General features: G+C 44.1%; 1 protein-coding gene across 1 annotated transcript in view; it reads right to left on the bottom strand.

Moving 5' to 3' along the window:
- Positions 1-1,109: 1,109 nt before the first annotated feature.
- Positions 1,110-17,355, bottom strand: part of LOC132906986 (neurogenic locus protein delta) — a 48,389-nt gene continuing 32,143 nt past the window's right edge. The window contains exons 5-6 of the mRNA XM_060959679.1: positions 12,498-12,558; positions 1,110-6,962 (exon numbers count right to left, since the gene is read on the bottom strand). Of these exons, the coding sequence (XP_060815662.1) occupies positions 4,943-6,962; positions 12,498-12,558 (2,081 nt within the window). The 3' untranslated portion in view covers positions 1,110-4,942. The remainder of the gene's footprint in view (positions 6,963-12,497; positions 12,559-17,355) is intronic.

Here is a 17,355-nt window from a genome sequence, read left to right as displayed (position 1 = left end):
ATGCGACTTCCTCCATCGAGCCGGACCTTTCTTTCTCGTTTTCTCTCCTTCTCGCTCTGCCTTTCTCCTCGCTGTTTCTTCGCGATCTTCCCACAAGCGGGGCCACGTTCGCGGCTACTTTGTCGCGATGTATCCGTGTCTTGCCTTCTTAAGCGGGGCCCTCCGCGGAAATAGCGAGCTCGCGATCGTCCTTTAAGGATTCAACGTGCATTGCGTAACTCTTGGAACGTGGTTCAGTTCTTCTTGTTATTTTTCCGTACGTATATGTTCATATAGTATATTAATGTCTAATTTCTTGCAGACATCGCATCGATGTCTCGCGATTTATTCAACTGCGCGTTTCGTTTGTTAGCCTTTGAATATTCCAGCGTACTGCTTCGTGTTGTATCGTATTGTGCGTTATTTAAGAATATCATGTTTGAGCTTTCGGACAATGTGGCATTTTATTTTAAAAAGTATAGATAATAAATTGTGGAATATAAGAGGGTGAAATGCAGGACACAGATTTATTCGTTTTAATGAATCATTATTAATCGTTCGCTGTCACTCACGTGGCATCGTCGTATTGACAATTCGTTTTCCCTATGTACACGTTGGCGATAATCGTAACACAGTAATTAATAATTAATAATAAGAATAAAAATAGTAATAATAATCGCAAAATCGTGACCGTGATCGATTGTACAATTCTCTGCTACAAATATACATAATAAATCTCCGTGTACAGATAACGTAACTTCTTTTTATACAGCTGACAGAGAATTACGGACAAGTTAGGAATCTCGTTACATCGTATACCCTATATGTATACGCGTTGCGTCTCTTCTCGTAAACACGAGAATACGTCCGATCGAACGAGGAACAAGAAAAAGAAAAATACTTCGTTTTAGTTTTATCTTAAGCGAACAAGTGGAGAGAGGAGAAACTAAGAACTCGCAATGCCCGAAAACTGAGGTATCTATGATAATACGAAGAAAGGATGAAATCGGGCCACTTTGATAGGATTTCAACGAGAGGACAGAAAAGTGCGGATAAGGAGGCAAGGCGGTGATTCGACACGAAGCCGCGGAAAAAAATCGTCGAAAAATCAAAAATCCAGTCGAAAGAAGTATAAGTACAAAAAATGACAACAGCTTTATTACACATTGTATTCCATATAATATAATCGTTTATACGTACGTGCTTCTCGTTTAATTATGGGTCGACGAATGCCGGCCAGCGTCATCGCCGGTCGACCGGTGAACGAACGATCGATTAATCGCCGTTTAATCGATCCGAATCCACGTCGTCGACGCTGTGTGCCGGCGCGCACACTTTGTTTTTTTTTTTTTTTTCTCATCTTCCGCGTTCTCTATTCTTTCCATCTTTTTATACAATTTTTAATATGCGCTCCGTCCACTATTTTGTTCTCCATTATCTTTTTTCTTTTCTGTAAATTTCCTTATACGCGTATATGTATATATATATTTTTATTTTTTTAATTCTATACTCCTTGCTCACGAGCGAGATCCAAAAGAAAAAAAAAAAAAAAGAAAAAAAAAGAAAAAGAAATACGTGACCTGACTTAGTGTTGTGGTACTTTGTTTCGTTTATTTAATTATCATTATTATTTATTAACAGGAACATTATCGAATCTTTGTTCGTTACATCGTCATCGTACGTTTCTACATTATTATCGTGATCATCACTATCAGCATTATTATCACCACCGGCGTTAATTGATCGTATCGGACAAGTAGCGTCGTAGCGTGTCAATCATCGTTATTATCATTATATCAGCAGCATCCTTCATCATCATATTCATCATTGTTTGTTCAGCAGCTTCATCATCCATATAAATAAATAATTATCATCAACCGTGCGATAACAACACATAATCGTCATTTGTTCGCGTTTCCGCGGTCGAAGTGGGCGAGAAATGTTTCAAAGTATAAAAAAGCTAACTTTTTGCCTATCCAACGAAGGTATGAAAAAGATTTTAATCGAACGATCATAGATTTTATAAACTTCGATCGAAAAATAATTCGAATCCTATGTGAAAAGAGTCGATTTATCGAACCTCTTTGAACCGCTATCGATTGCTCGCAGACTTCGATCTCGAAAACATAAGCCGTCTCGTCGTCCGCACTCCGTTGACGACGACGCCGGTTTTTCATTTACATATATATACTTTTATATATATATATACTTTCTATATATTTCTTCTTCTATCTATATATTTATATATTCATTTATTTATCCATTTTATTTATCTGTATTTATACATATCGCGAGTAATATTTCACCGTTGTGTGATGTGCCACATCATCGGAGGCGCACGCAGATACGAAAAGGTTTTGAAAGTTGGGCGAAGGAAAGCCGATGGTCGAATGTCCCTAGAAAGTTACCAGATTCCTTGAAACATAGTCTAAAGTTCAATTTCACGATTCTAATCGTTTCGATCACTCTATTCAATTTATAAAAATTAACTTTTCAAACGTTCTCCGATAGCGAGTTTTCTCCATAAGCTTTCCTCTTCCCTTCTTTATTCTCTTTTTGTTCTAAAGTTTCCTCTTTTTAATACAAAAAACACGGTTCGAAAGTTCGCTATTCGATCATATGGCTGGTTTCGTGCGTGAATTTTGATTTTAGTCACATTCCACGATCGGGGACGGTGCTCGTCGTTCGGACGAGGCAAGCGGAGGGCTCCGTTCATGGAATTTTCACGACTTCCGGATCGGGTAACGGCGTGTTTCTGCGCCAAAGAGACGAAATTCGAATTCCTTCGATTTCTCGTCTCTTTGACGTTTCTGTTACCGATGCGATCGTACGAACGGATGGTTCAATGTTGAAACGGCTAATTCGGAAATTTCAGGGCACGATCATCCGGCAAGCCAGGCTTGCCGCGAGAAACAGGATATCCCAGATTGCCGGACGATGACTTTGTTCCAACGTTTACCGTACATTGCTATTTTACGCAATTACCAAGGACTCTGCGCGATCCCGAAGCTGTACCCTCGAAAGCCTCGTTTCAAGATCCACGTGGCACCGTCCCGGAAGAAATACGATCTTTTCTTACGAAATTAGTAAATGACAAAAGAAATAGAGGAACCGATATCGATCGATCGTCGACCAAAAAAAAGCGTTATCCGAAAGTCTAGAAAAAAAAAAAAGAGAGGAAAGAAATCGGAGAAAAAAAATAAAAAAATCTCACGAAGGGGCAACATCGTTTGAATTCTGATTCGTCGTAAACTTTCTCGCTCGTAACTATATACGCACGGTACATACAAACGCTCTCCTCTCTCTGGTCGTTACTCTGCTTCGTACTCTCTCACAGAGACTTGCTCGCAAGCGAACAGATGGACGCACATACATATACATGTATATTTACATATATATACATACTACATATACGAAAGAAGACAACGTACACGCACGCGCACACACGTACCAAAACAGACATACTCTCGATGCATGCACGCTATGTCGCTATCGGTCGCGCACACGTATACGAAACACACACGTAGAATCGCATACATACACAATACACGCGCAATTGTGTACACGCAAAAGTAAGTATCCTCGCGAACGCGTCTCTCGTTAGCCACGAAGGAAAGAGAGAGGGAAAAGTCTTCAGTCACGCGATTCGAAAAAGAACAGAGAAAAGAGAGATTGTGTGTGTATGTGTGTGTGAGAGAGAGTGAGTGAGTGTGTGTTTGTGTGTGTGTGAGAGAGAGAGAGAGAGGGAGAAAAATAGAAGAAGTAATGGAGAACTATCGGAACAATGATAATGTGATACGATAGAATAATATTAATAATAATTAGAATAATAATATTAATAATAATAATAATAATAATAATAATAGCAAATAGTAATAATAGTAAATAACAATAATAATAAATTAGTTCTGTACAAAGTTTTCGCTTCAAACATGATATATATATAATATTAATACCTAAGGACGAGTCGGACGACGATATTCGCCATCGTCCGCCTCCACAGCATTTCATGTGTATATATATATATATTTTCATATATATATGTATATTTCAATTCGTCCCCCTGTTGTCGAACTCTTCTCGCTGAAGTCCCCTCTTTGTCTTCATCGTCTTCTTCTTCGTCATCTTCCGTTTCTTTTTGTTAAAGGACAGTCTCCTCGTCATCATCAACGTCGACGAGGATCGTCCCGTGTGATCATCTGGCGGAACGTCTGCGCGTGAGTCAACTTCTTTCTTTTCTACCATCGAGAACAACAACGGCAACAGCGGTAGCCGTAACGATAGCATAGTGTGGCTATCGTTACGGCTACCGCGAGCCACTGTCGCCGTCATCGTCATCGCCATCGTCATAGTTGTCGCCATAGTCATCATCATCATCATCATCATCATCGTTATCATCATCATCATCATCATCATCGTCGTCGTCGTTGTCGTCGTCGTCGTCGTCGTCTTCGTTCGTCGTCGTGGCAAAGTCCGGTGGAACGTTCTCACGCGCGACGTCCTGCGCAACGGGAGGGAGAGAAACAAAGGAATCGCGAAGAAACGCGCGCTCGTTCACCCGCTGGCCCATAACGGAGAGCCAAGCACGGTGCACCACACACCGATGACTGTGTAACTAACATTCGTGGTGGTTCTCGTGCATACGTGTACATGCACAAAGGGATATCGCACGCGTGGTTGTTCTGTCGCGTCGGTCGGTGGTTGCGCGCGTACAACAGAGTGCAACGCCAAACGAACGTGAAAAACACAGAGAGAAAACAAGAGTTCTTACGAGAGTTCTTGATTTGTCGCGTGTGAGTGGCACGCGGGGGCATGCACAGCTTATTATCGGTCATTACGGAAGAAGGGGAAAAGTTCGTTTACGAATTATACAAGAGTCCATCTCGTCGTCTCGTTCGACCGTGGCTCTGTTTCTCTATACTACTAGAATAACAGTTAAACACTCGTTTAAGAAGAAGAATAACTACACTTCCGTCGCGAGTGTCGCCGCCAGCGACGTGTCGTGTCTATAGTGATCGTCTATAACGTACACTCCACAACCGGTCTCGGCACCGCCACCGCCGCCACTACCCGGTGGACCACTGCCCCCTTCCGTGATGGTCGTCGGCCTCTTGAGCAATGCCGCCTCCGCCGCGCAACAGCTGTCCGTCGTCGCGTTACCGGCGAACACCGACGACCTCTTGGCACTCTCGATCACGCCGACACCGACGCCTATACCGAGACCAAGACCCAGACAGTCCTTCTCCTTTTGGAAGAGGTGGGACGCCCTGTGAGCGGCCGCCTCCGTGTTCAGTTGTTTCGTTGTCCGCGTTCGACCGTCTTGCAGCACCGGTTCTGGCTTGTAACCCGAGCAAGAGCTATCCAGCGTGACGTCCGTTTGAAACGACGAGTCGAGGTCGTCCTGTCTGGCAGACGCGACGTTGTTCACGCTCTTGTTCGCCGTCCATGTGTTCTTGATCATGTGAGCATCCCCTGTACCCAGGGTACACACGCTGCCACCGCCTCCGCCGCTGATCATCCCGCTGCCACCGCCTCCTAACAGTCCAACGTTACCGATACCAACCCCGGTGCTCCCGGTGGAACCGACTCCGGCTCCGCCGCCGACTCCGCCCATTACACCACCGCTTCTTTTGCTCATGCTACTGTGAACAGCGTTTCGTTCGTTCTGTAACCTGGCCTCTTCGTCGGCTTTCGCCTGTTCCCGTTTCTGTCGCCTCTTCATGCACATCACCGCGACTGCAGCTACTAGAACGAATGCTGGAACTGCCGTTGACAGGGTTGCTATCACCACTACGTGTTCCGTGGTCAAGCCAGCGTCTCGTGGCTCCGCGGACGCGGACGCGATATGCTTGGACAGATTTCCCGACCAGTAACTAGCTCCGGATGGTGGTACAGCAGGAACAACGGCCGCGGTGTTCGAAGGAGCCGGCAAATTGGCCGTTCCACTGCCTACTTCTTCCGAGCAAGTGTCTCCGTGCCAACCCTCCGGGCATTGGCAGAGGAACCCGTTCACTCGGTTCAGACACGTGCCACCGTTTCTACAGGGCGCGCTTCGACACTCGTCCACGTCGACGCTACAGTCTTTTCCAGTGAAGCCAGGTTTACACGCGCACCGGTAATCGTTCGTTCCCGATATGCACCGGCCACCGTTCGCGCACGGTTTCGTCAGACAATAATCCACCTTATCTTGACATAATCGACCAACGTATCCAGGCACGCACTGGCAACGGAACTGATTGACTAGATCCACGCAGGTTCCTCCGTTCAGACAGGGATCGCCTTGGCAGTCGTCGATGTTGGTTTCGCAGCGTTCGCCGGTGAAACCGGCCGGGCAAGAGCACCGGAAGCTGTTACCCAGGTCTGTACAGGTGCCGCCGTTCGAACATGGGTTCGGAGAACACTGGTCGAGCTGGGACTCGCAGTCGTTGCCAGCGTAACCGGGCGGACAGCGGCACACGTAGCCGTGAAGAGAATCGTCCTCGCAGGTGGCTCCGTGATGGCAGGGAGAATCTCGACAGGATCTCGAGCTGATCTCGCAGTGTCGGCCGCGCCAACCGGGTGGACAGGTGCAACGATAATGTTGCCTGGTGGACGACGACGAAGACGACGACGAGAACGAGGAGGACGAGTCTACGGAGCTTTTGATCAGGCTAGAATTGCCGTAGGGCGGCTCCATGGTGCATGATCCACCGTTGAGACAGGGGTTCGAGTCACAGTCCAAAAGAGGCTTCTCGCAGTTAGTGCCGTTGAAGCCTGGCGCGCACGAGCAGGTGTACAAACCCTGGCCGTTAAAGGTGTTAAAGCAGGTGCCGCCGTTCAAGCAGGGCTTGTGATTCGTGCAGTAGTTGAGGTCCTGGTTGCAGAACAAACCGCCCCAGCCTTCGTCGCACAGGCACTCCCAGGGTTTCTGGCAGCTACCGTGAAGGCAGCCTGGATATCTCACGCATTGGTCGCAGTATGCTCCCTTCCAACCATTGTGGCATCTGTAACCGAGACAAGAGAGGATGTTGCTCGTTAGCTCTGTTGATCGGTTTGCCGCTTTTCTTCCATGTTCGACCAACACGGGGAGAAAGTAACCGCGGCTGTGCGCCACGGTTAACGGAAGCTTTCCTTTTAACACGACTATGGATCGAAACGGAGAAACTTTTAAACGTGAGAATTAAATTAATTAGAACATCGTTTTTTACAAATGTTACAAGAAGAATTTTTACATCTTTATCTTTCGTATCTTTTTCGGGCTACCGTCGCTATAATTTCCCCGACAGACGACGATTAGAATCCTCTGAGACTCTTGCTGGAAGACGAATGTCAAAGACCTCGTTAAACGCGTATGAAAAATGACGAAACGCGATAGAGGACGCGCAATAAAGAGGTAGAAGATGGAACGAGGAGGAATCCCCGTTTCCAGGTAACCGAGCTTTATACCGGGTGATTCTGTACGAACGCACGAGTTACTTTACGCAAGCAGTGGAGGTGTAACGAGTACGAGACTCTAATTACTTGGATCGTTAAATACTAATCGATCCTCGTGGAGACGTAATTTTGAGCAATGTGATAAAAATAACATTCTACGAAATCATCGTCTGTTTCTCACGTGCGATAAAATTAATCGAACTTCCCACGATGTATATCATCGTTGTGGTAACTTTCCGAATTTCGTTCCAGGAGTCGAACTAAAAGAAAAAGCTGCCCATAGATATCGTGACCAAAGATTTACACGATCGTTGGTTTTTGGGTAAGAAGTTCCAGGAAAGAGAGCAAGGAGAAAACGCGACGAAGAAAAGGGACAAAGGGAGGAAAAGAAACGGGCGGAACGGTTGAACAGAAAAAGAAAGGCAGTTCGCCGTGACAGAGGATACGCGAAGGTGGGTAAAGGCCGCGGAGATGAAGAAGAAGAAGAAGAAGAAGGCGACGAGGAGGAAGGTAGTGTAGAGAGGAGCTGGATCCGCGACACAGGAGGGAGGGAAACGAGGAGGATATGGTGGTCGGCCATTACATCCAAGGGGGTTATACCGAGGTAGAAAGGACAAAGAGGTTTGGTGAAAAGATAGAACAAGAGCAAGCATTAAAAAGAGACAGGAAGAAATGAAGAGAGACGTGCGTACATATATATACACGATATTACGTATAAATACACCTTCCTCGCGCATTTATATGTACACTAATACAAACATACACTAACGCAAATTCACATTGAGGAAAGAAACAGAGGAAGAAAGAAAGAAAGGAAGGAAGAAAGAAAGATGAAAAGAGAAGAGGAGAAATAGAATGAGCAGGAGGAAAGGGAGAGAGAGAGAAACGAAGAGGCTAAGGAAGGAGAAGAAAAAGGAGAGAACCGTCGAGAGAAGGGAGGAAGAACCTTAGCCAAGAGAGACAGGAGAGGAGGTAGAATTCGAAGGAGAGTGGGGAGACGAGTCGTCGAGTTGTGTTCCCACGGTTCGAGTCTCGGCACAGCCGTTCAGTATGCGGGTCAAGGAAAGGTTACGCTCCTCTGTGTGTGCGCGCGCCTTGCTCTGCCCACTAATACTCATCCGCCTCTCTCTCTCTCTTTCTACATTTATATATATATTATATATATATATATTTTTACATATATACATGCATATTATATATATACACATATATATTATATATATGCGTATATATATATACACACACATCGAGAAGCAGAGAGAAACAGCGACAAGAGAGATAGCCCCAAAGCCGTCGACGTCGCATGACTATACCATTAAATCCCATGTATACAGTGAGCAACGTAATCGAGAGAGGAAGAAGGAAAGACGAGCAGCAGCTCCGCGAACAGAGTATAGAAGGTAGAACGGAATGAGTCGAACTGTGCCACCATATGTACATATATACATATATATCTACTACACACACACGTACACACACAAAAGTACATAATATATATATGTATATATAAATTCATGGAAGTTTATATATTGGCGCGTGAGCTTAGCTAATGAGATTCTTTGAGCTGTCCTCTCTAGCGAACGAATCTTCTTCCTGGGGCGCGAAACGGATTTCTAACGACCGCGAAGAAACGCAGCTTGCTTTCAGCGGTACCCATACGGAGAAACGATCGTATTCTTGATCCTAGTGCTATCGTATGCGAAATTAGAACAATGTACGAAAAGAATATGGTTAGAAAGTCGGTAGAATACCTTCGGGTACTGATACTCGACGAGTTTAGGTAATCGAGTAATTGCTAGAACGGTGAAGTGAAAGAGGAGAAGTGTGGAGTTTGGGAATTGCACGAATACCGGTACTTGGGCATATTAGCGTGCGGGAATACCGGTATTCGAAAATGCCAATGTTCAGGACTATCGATAAGGGTAATTTAAAATAGTGGTATATTCGAGTACCGATATTTAGAAGTATCTCGGTATTCGGTGCAAAAAAGAATTGGAGAAATTGCGAATATTACGTAGGTATGAGATTAGGTAGATACGTTTAAAAGAAATAAGGATGGGAAGATCGTAAAATGATGCACGATATGCATCCTCATCGGTATTCAGTTACAATAACACGTACGGCTCCGGCCATGGACTCCGAAATTTCAATGGGACACCGTAGGGCCGCGATTCTTTCACGTATCACGAATGGGGCCAACATCCCACGAGGCTTAAGATGGCAACTGCTTTTAGCGATCGTATCGACTATTTCCACGCATACGGTTACGCAACCAGAAAACAGATTACCCTTTGTCCACGTAATACGTAGCTATTTATTCCAAACCTTTCCTCGAAACGTTTGTCAACGTTTGATCGTTGCTATTTTTGCACCATCCATCACTACCTTGGCGCCACAAATATCTTGCGTACTTATGATCAGTCTGCGGATGTTTTTATGCGTTTACGAGTCATCTAAATTTTCAGAAATAAATATATAATACATTATAGAATCAAGGTATTAGTTCTAGCATTTAGAGGATGAAAGTAACGTTCGTTTAGATTTCATTTTTTTTAATATTCACTTCGCATTCACACGAAATCTAAATTTATACAAATATCTGCAGCCTGCTTGCAACGTTGCTTTTATATTCTTATCCTTGAGTCCATTTACGATACGTTGCTCTATGAGAATCGATTCTCGCCTCTTATAATTAAGAGAAAATGAATGCAGTTCGATCATCCTTAAAGTATCCATAACCAATGAAACTACACTGGAATTCAAAAATTTACAATCGTCGGCAACCTCTATGCTCGTTTCGCAACAGGTTTTCCTTGGACATGAAAACCGATGCTCCGCGTCTGAGAGCAAAGTTACGGCAAAAGCCTCGCAATGTCTCAAAGTATTTTGCACGATATTCAACGAACAATTTATTACAGACGACTCGGTGTGTTGTTTATTTACGCGTCTACGGTACGCCCATAAATTCCGGATCGTCTGGGACCTTTAAAAGCCGCGTCTCAGCGAACAATCTGGACGAGTGCCCCGTCTATTTTCGAAAATATTATTTTTCCACGGCTTTATGAGAATTACCCTTGGGAAAGAAAGTGGACGAGAATGGCGGAGGAGAGACATGGATGGAGCTCTCAGGGAACTCGACGGGGACCGACGACTGCGGCTAACGGGACAATTAACCCCAGTCTCGTACAGTAATTAGATGATCGAGTTAACTCTAAACCTTGGGTTAACGTCGCACCGAGATTCGAGTCCCATGCGGAGACAGATCGGAATTATCGCGGAATCTTCATCTGCTCTAACTGCGTTCCTCCTAAATTCGAGTATCGTGATTTTCGACAGCTAAATCGTTGTGTTCCTATGATCGCCAGCCAACGATGCTTCGTGATAACTTCTAATAACGATCTACGATGATTCACAACAATAAAAAAAATTGGATAAATAACATACGGAAGCTAAATCGAGTAATCCCATTGACATTGATAACAGAACTTTTAACGGGCATAAAACTTTCTCCAAACGAATTGAAATGGAAGATATGCGAAAAAATACATAATTTGCATCGATTCTTGAAAAAATTCGCGTATTTTTCGATAGCGAAAACAGCGATCGAATTTCACATTCTACGCGTCTCTAGAATCGTCTAAGACTTAAAACTCGAGGGTGAGAAGAAGAATACCTTCTCTTTCAGCCGAGAAAAAATTCGCGCGTCGACAAGAACAATAAAGAGTTGGTCGAGGCAGCGGCATATTTATAGAGCAGGATTCTCGACAAATACAGAAATTCCCGAATCGATCTCTGCCCCTAGTCAGCGTGTTCTTTTTTCCACTCGTCGAGTCGAATTAGAAGGTTCAACGACACGATCGTGCGACTTTGGAAATAGACGAAGGTAAAGGGTGGCGTAAACGCGAGAAAAGAAGACGAGAATCGAATAAAAGGACGCGAGAGGGGAAAATTCGTGTTGGTCGCGAGATCGGTTCTCTCGTTACGGCGGAAACAAGTCGGCTGCTTCGAATTCCTGTTCGTTCTCTTCGACCCCCGACGATCATCGTGCACGACGCGCCTCTGACTGTAAAATTACTGGTGAAACAGGAACGAGGGGAATCGCAACACCCGGAAACGAGTTCCGCCGATGATATTCTAATCGCGCACCGATCCTCGAGTCAAGGGAAAATTGAATGGCGCGACCCAATCGCGGAAACTGGTAGCTATGCTAATGGAAATACTTGATTGGATAAGGCGAACAGTTTTCTCAAATTATTTACGACGAATCGAGAATTCCGATATTTTGTAGGTAAATACTATCTGGTAGGTAATACTATATACTATATACTATATATAGTATAGTTGCTTGGATAATTCGATATGCAATCCACTTCGGTATACATTATTCGATATTTTCAATAATCTTGGAACGATATTAGATTGCCAAGATTTTCATAATTCAATAAATGCAGGTGGTCGTTAATAACTATTACTGTTTGCCAAGCAGCACCCTAATCTTTAATAAATAATCGATAGATATAACGAAATATAATTGGCAAATGGAAATTCAGGAAACGAAAGGATTATAGCAATAGATAATTGTACACAGTGTCGTAACGACTTCCGAATAAATAGATAATCTAGAAATTGTAAACGATAAATAATTAATAAACTGAAATTCGAGGAGAAGGTTCGACTATAAATAAACGATTGTAGGCAGAATTTGGATGATTCGTTAGAGAAAGGATTCGAAAACGCAACTGAAAATATTCTCACGGTGAGGCAATTAACACGGCTGGATCATCGATCGCGTTAGACTCATTAACGATCGACTTTCGCGGGAAGCTCGTTTATCGAGGCGTCGCGTCGCGTCGTTATTAATGCGGCACGAGTATGATACAACGCGTACAGGTATCGAGTCAGGAATGTAATATCAGTAAGGAAAAAGAAAAAGAAAAGGCGCACGAAGAAGAAGAAGAAGAAGAAGAAGGCCGACGACGACGATGAGGAGGAAGAAGAAGAAGAAGAAGAAGAAGAAGAAGAAGACTAAGTTGGCTACATGTACACATTATCATGAAGGGAAAAGACAGAGAAAGAAAAATGGTAGATTGTATGCGTATACTCACATGCACTCGTCGGGTCGACTGCAGTGTCCGTGCTGCTCGTCGCATCCGGGCAGGCAGCGGGCTGAAACGAGTAAGAAAAAATCCAAAAGGTTAAGGCAACTCTCCGCAAGAGGTCGATCGCGTCCCTCACGACTGCACGAGCGGTACCATACGATGCATCCCGATGCATTCCTCTGCTATAGGTAGTCGGGTACCAGGAGAACTCGATAATTCAACGTGCTACTCTCCTCTCTCTCTCTCTCCTTCTCTGTACAAGGACCCACTGTGTGTCGCCGTTAATCGAATCGTTAAATTGTTCAGAAACTCGAATGGAAAATCGATCCGCTGCTTTTGGGATAGGACAATGCAGGTCAGAGAGGTTGCTTTATCCAGAGAGTAAATTATGCAAAGCAGTTTTCCGCGGAAAATTGATGAAACAGTTTGAACGTTTGAAAGGATTTGGAAGGAACGATCCTTTGATCGGTTGACTTTGAGATTAGACGTTTAGATGGAGAGCGGAGGTTACAGGTTGAAGGTCGCGAAGCTAGTTATTTTTATAGAAAGAATTTTGCACAAATTTTCCACGAAATGATGGTAGTTCCGTTGTAAATTTCTAGTGGATGCACACGGGTAATGTGTAATGTCTCGTACTTGCTTCCTCGATCAAAAAGGACCAATTTATAAACACGAAGTCGGTATCGCTCACACCTCGAACATACGATGGAGGGAATCGTCTAATTAAAATTTATGTCATATATACCACGAATCGTTCCCGTTTTCTGGGAATCCTGAATAGGAAAGGAGTCTGACCGCACGATTCCTTGCATAGCTGCACGTAGTAGTGAACGATACGTCGTCGGGTGCTCGCTCGCGCGCGTGCGCTCGCGCTCACACGGTCGCGTCCCACAAGGATGATAAAATTGTGTCACGTGTGACGATTCTTATCTTGCGATCGTGAAAACACCTCTAACGCCCTGCTAATTGACCAATTCCGCCTTCTTTCAAAATTATTTTGTAAATCTTCCACTTTCCTTGACTCGAAAACAAAACCGAGATGAAGATGAAATAAACTGTATTACAACGATGTCAGAACATCGCTCAGAAGCCTGATAATTACATCGAGCCTCGTTTGAAACCTTCTGCTGTTCGTTCAGGTAATTTCTTATTTTCTTTCTTTTTTTTTTTTATGTATTTCAATGAAATTTACACTGCGCGCGCGAAAGACAGTTTGTCTTCTTTGGCAATCGACAATTTTTGATAAATTTAGAAAATCACTACAAACAAAATAATCCTACTTCTATTCTCGCCATATTTTCCAAACAGGAGAAATGAAGTTCTAAGCAAAAACGTATGCATGGAAACATCATTTTAATAAAAAAATTTTGCCAAGAATACTTGAAACGAAACTTGAGGAATGTAATGCACACAACGTGTTGATACTTTAATCAACGACGTTTCTATACATCGTTCAATTTGGTTTCCCCCACGCTGGTGACCAAATTCTGATAATAAATTAGAGCAGGACAGGATGGGTACGAGGAGAAAGATCGTCCACATAGCAGCACACGCCAGCAAGGGTAACGAAATTGTGTCACGTGTCGCGCAGTTTATCCAGTCCGCAAATATATCCAAAGTCTTTCAGTTGGCTGCCAGCCACCGATTCGGTTACGTACGTTCCTCGAGCATATAGATCGCGGATCGCGTCTGCCATACCACCACACCGTCTCTTCTGCTCATCTATCGCGTCTTCAATCGGTTTTATTTCCCGCACACGTGTCTTCCGTCCGCGAAATTTTTCAACAACCTTTGCGTTCTAACTTCTCTCATCTTTACATTTCGCAATGATCCTTCGTACACGTTGTACGCCGGCACACGTTCTCCAAAAATACGTTGCGGAATCTATCTGAAATTCGTTAAGTGGGAGTTCGAGGTCGACGATATTTGTCGAATACAAAAATTACACGATACACTACGAAATTGTTCACGGTGGATTTTTTTATTTGCAATACAATAAGTATTCGTGGTTAACGATATTTTCAAATGGCAAAATTCAATGGCACACTTGGAAATTATATACAGTCGATTCCCTAATTACTTGGAATAAGATGGAATATAAATAGAAAAAGATATAACTAATTCTTCCCATTAATTACGATTTTTCATTCAAATGATAAAAACCCACGATCAGATTAAAGTATTCGATCGGTAGAAGTTAGACGAACAGAGACTATAATTTCGTTTGTAAAAATCGAATAGAACGTAAGAGCAAAGTTGTTTTATCGAAAGGATGTTTCATGAATGAGAAAGCCATTCTATAGGATACGCCGTTCTTTTTTCCCAGTCCAGGAAAACGGATAGATCTCAAAAGTATTTTCAGGTTGGATGCTTCCTTCGAAACTGTATGACAAAAGTTAATTCCTTAATTATTTGCCGTGCCTTAGAAAAGTCGGTCAACTGGAAAGAGAATAAGTCCATCGACCGAACGAAAATAAAGAAAAAAAACAAAAAGAAACAAGGCCAACCTAACCCCACCGAAAGAACATTTCACAGACGAACAATCTTTCATAAAGACACGTGTTTCTGTAAGCTCGCAGAAAGAATATAAAAGTTAAGAGATCGCGAGGTGAAAACAAGCTGGACAAAAGATGTGCGAAGAACTCGGTCGGCTAGTGTCTTCCTGAATGAAGGGGTTGAAGGTGGTTCGTCTGGATAAAGGAGAGAAGATGAACCCTGTGGCAGAGCGTGTGGGGGCCACTGAGAGGACAGGAGAGGGCCGATGGGCCGCGTGACCTTGGCACCGAGCGCAACGGCCCACGAAGGCGGCTCTCGATGGAGCTCGCCAGTCTCGACGCGCTAAGGAGCGTATGGTATTTATAGAGTGGAGAACCGTGAGGAACGAGTCTCGAGTTTGGTTGCTGGATCCCGCGGGACGACGAAAGGAACGGGCAAATCGCACAGATTCTACCGGCCCTTGGAAAAAGAAGAATTCGAAAGCAGGACTGGAAAGAGGGAGAGAGAAAGAGGGAGAGAAAGAGAGGAGGATTGGCTTTGGTGAAAACCGACTGTTCCTGAATTAAACCCTGGGATTACGGCAACGTCTGATAGACTATGTCGTGGCATTGGTGTGTGGTAATCTTTCGCAAAGTATGTATCATCCTCAGCTGATCGGAGAGAATTGGTAGAGTCGCTTCCGTGTTAATTAAATTCGAATCAAGTGTCAGTAAGGAAAAAATTTCATCTTTCAACCATACTTACATAATATATATTTAATTTGTCTTTATATAAAATGCACTGTTGTAACGGTAAAGATGATACTAAATTGGAAAGATAAAAGTTTGAAAATTTGTGGCCGATAGTCTATATGGTGGTACGTCAAAGAAATGGAGCACAGGAAACAGCGTAAGCATGGCTGAAAGCGTCCTAGATTCGCAGGTACCATTCGGCCAGACATTGACAATAGACTCGTGGCCCTCGGCTGATGGAAGAGCCGCGAGGAGATCGCAACCTGCGCAACGCAGCAGACCCTTCTGACGAAGAACTTTGACAACAACCGCGTTCCACCTTTCCTTTCACGTAAAGACACCACGAAACGCTTCGAAACCGATATCGCTCTATTTAAACGTGCACAAGCCTGTAGACGTACTTTCGCTCCCCTAAATGAATTTTACGACTCGTGTCCAACGTACGTATCGATTTTTCTCCGGTCTCCGACTGTTAACCGGCGCGGCGTCGTTTCGTGCCTGACCTTTCGTGGAACAGCGACAATGAGTTTCAATCGAACATTCTCCCTCTGTCTACCTGACGCGCTAAACAGGGCTATTGCTCTATAGAAAGTTATACATAGAGCCGAAGAAAGGAAGCATCGAAGGAAAATCCAGGAAATACTGCCACAGGTAGCTGCATCGGATCTGTTCAATAAGTAAGAGAGACAAGAAGAAGAAGAAGAAGAAGAGTGACGGGGACCAATGAGCAGGGGAGGGGTTGAAATGGAAGCGGACTGTGAACGCGAGGCCGGTGCAGCTGTTGGTTAAAGCACCGACCTCTGTGCAGCTGTCAGGGGCCCACTCGGCCTCTTTCGGCGTAGTTCGCCCGCTCGTGTTGCAGCTGCCTCTGCAACAACCCCTGTAATACGTCCAGGCACCCCCGAAAATGCGCCTGGCTGCCAGCCACCCTATCCTTCCGCTACCCCTAGCCTCGTTAACCCGTTTTACAGGACGATCGGCTATATACAGTGTTATAGCATGCTCGAGGGACTGGTTTTTGTGCGCCGGCCTTTCTTCTCCTTTTGCGTGTCTCCAACGATTAACCGTTTATGTCAGTGTGTTTTTCTGCTGCTCCGATGGGTCAGCCCTTGTTTGAATTTTACTTTACGTTTTACCTTACGGAAACTGGAATTGAGGAAGGTTAATGGATTAATTGAATTGCAAGCCGATGTATTTTGCTTTTTCTTCTTCCTTTTCTGTTTTTTTCTTTTTTTTTTTTTTTTTTAATGAATTACCAGGTTGATTGGAATTCAAATGGAAGGTTCGCTGCTAACTTTTCGATGTCAGTTACGTTCGATGGATTTCGAAGAGCAATAGAGAGATTGGATCGAAGGTAAGTGGAAGAATGCAGCAGGATTAACGGACAGATAAAATCGAAAAGATAATTGCTCAAAGGGGGGTCTCGTCACATTTTTCTGCCCACGGGTGGTAGACATTTTTTTACAGAAAGCGGCACACCGGGTCAGCTGAGCAAACGCGCTGAGTACACAGCCGCTAGGACACGATACACGCGTGTGCTCTTGCCATTTCTAGAAACCGAACCTCGATGGCTTCCATTGCTTTTTGTACCGTTCTCACGAAACTTGTTTGCCAGGCAAGTTCAATTTCAATACGTT

This window comes from Bombus pascuorum, chromosome 5 (assembly GCF_905332965.1).
Source record: "Bombus pascuorum chromosome 5, iyBomPasc1.1, whole genome shotgun sequence".
NCBI classification, from domain to species: domain Eukaryota; kingdom Metazoa; phylum Arthropoda; class Insecta; order Hymenoptera; family Apidae; genus Bombus; species Bombus pascuorum.
This window is presented reverse-complemented; position numbering and strand designations above follow the sequence as displayed.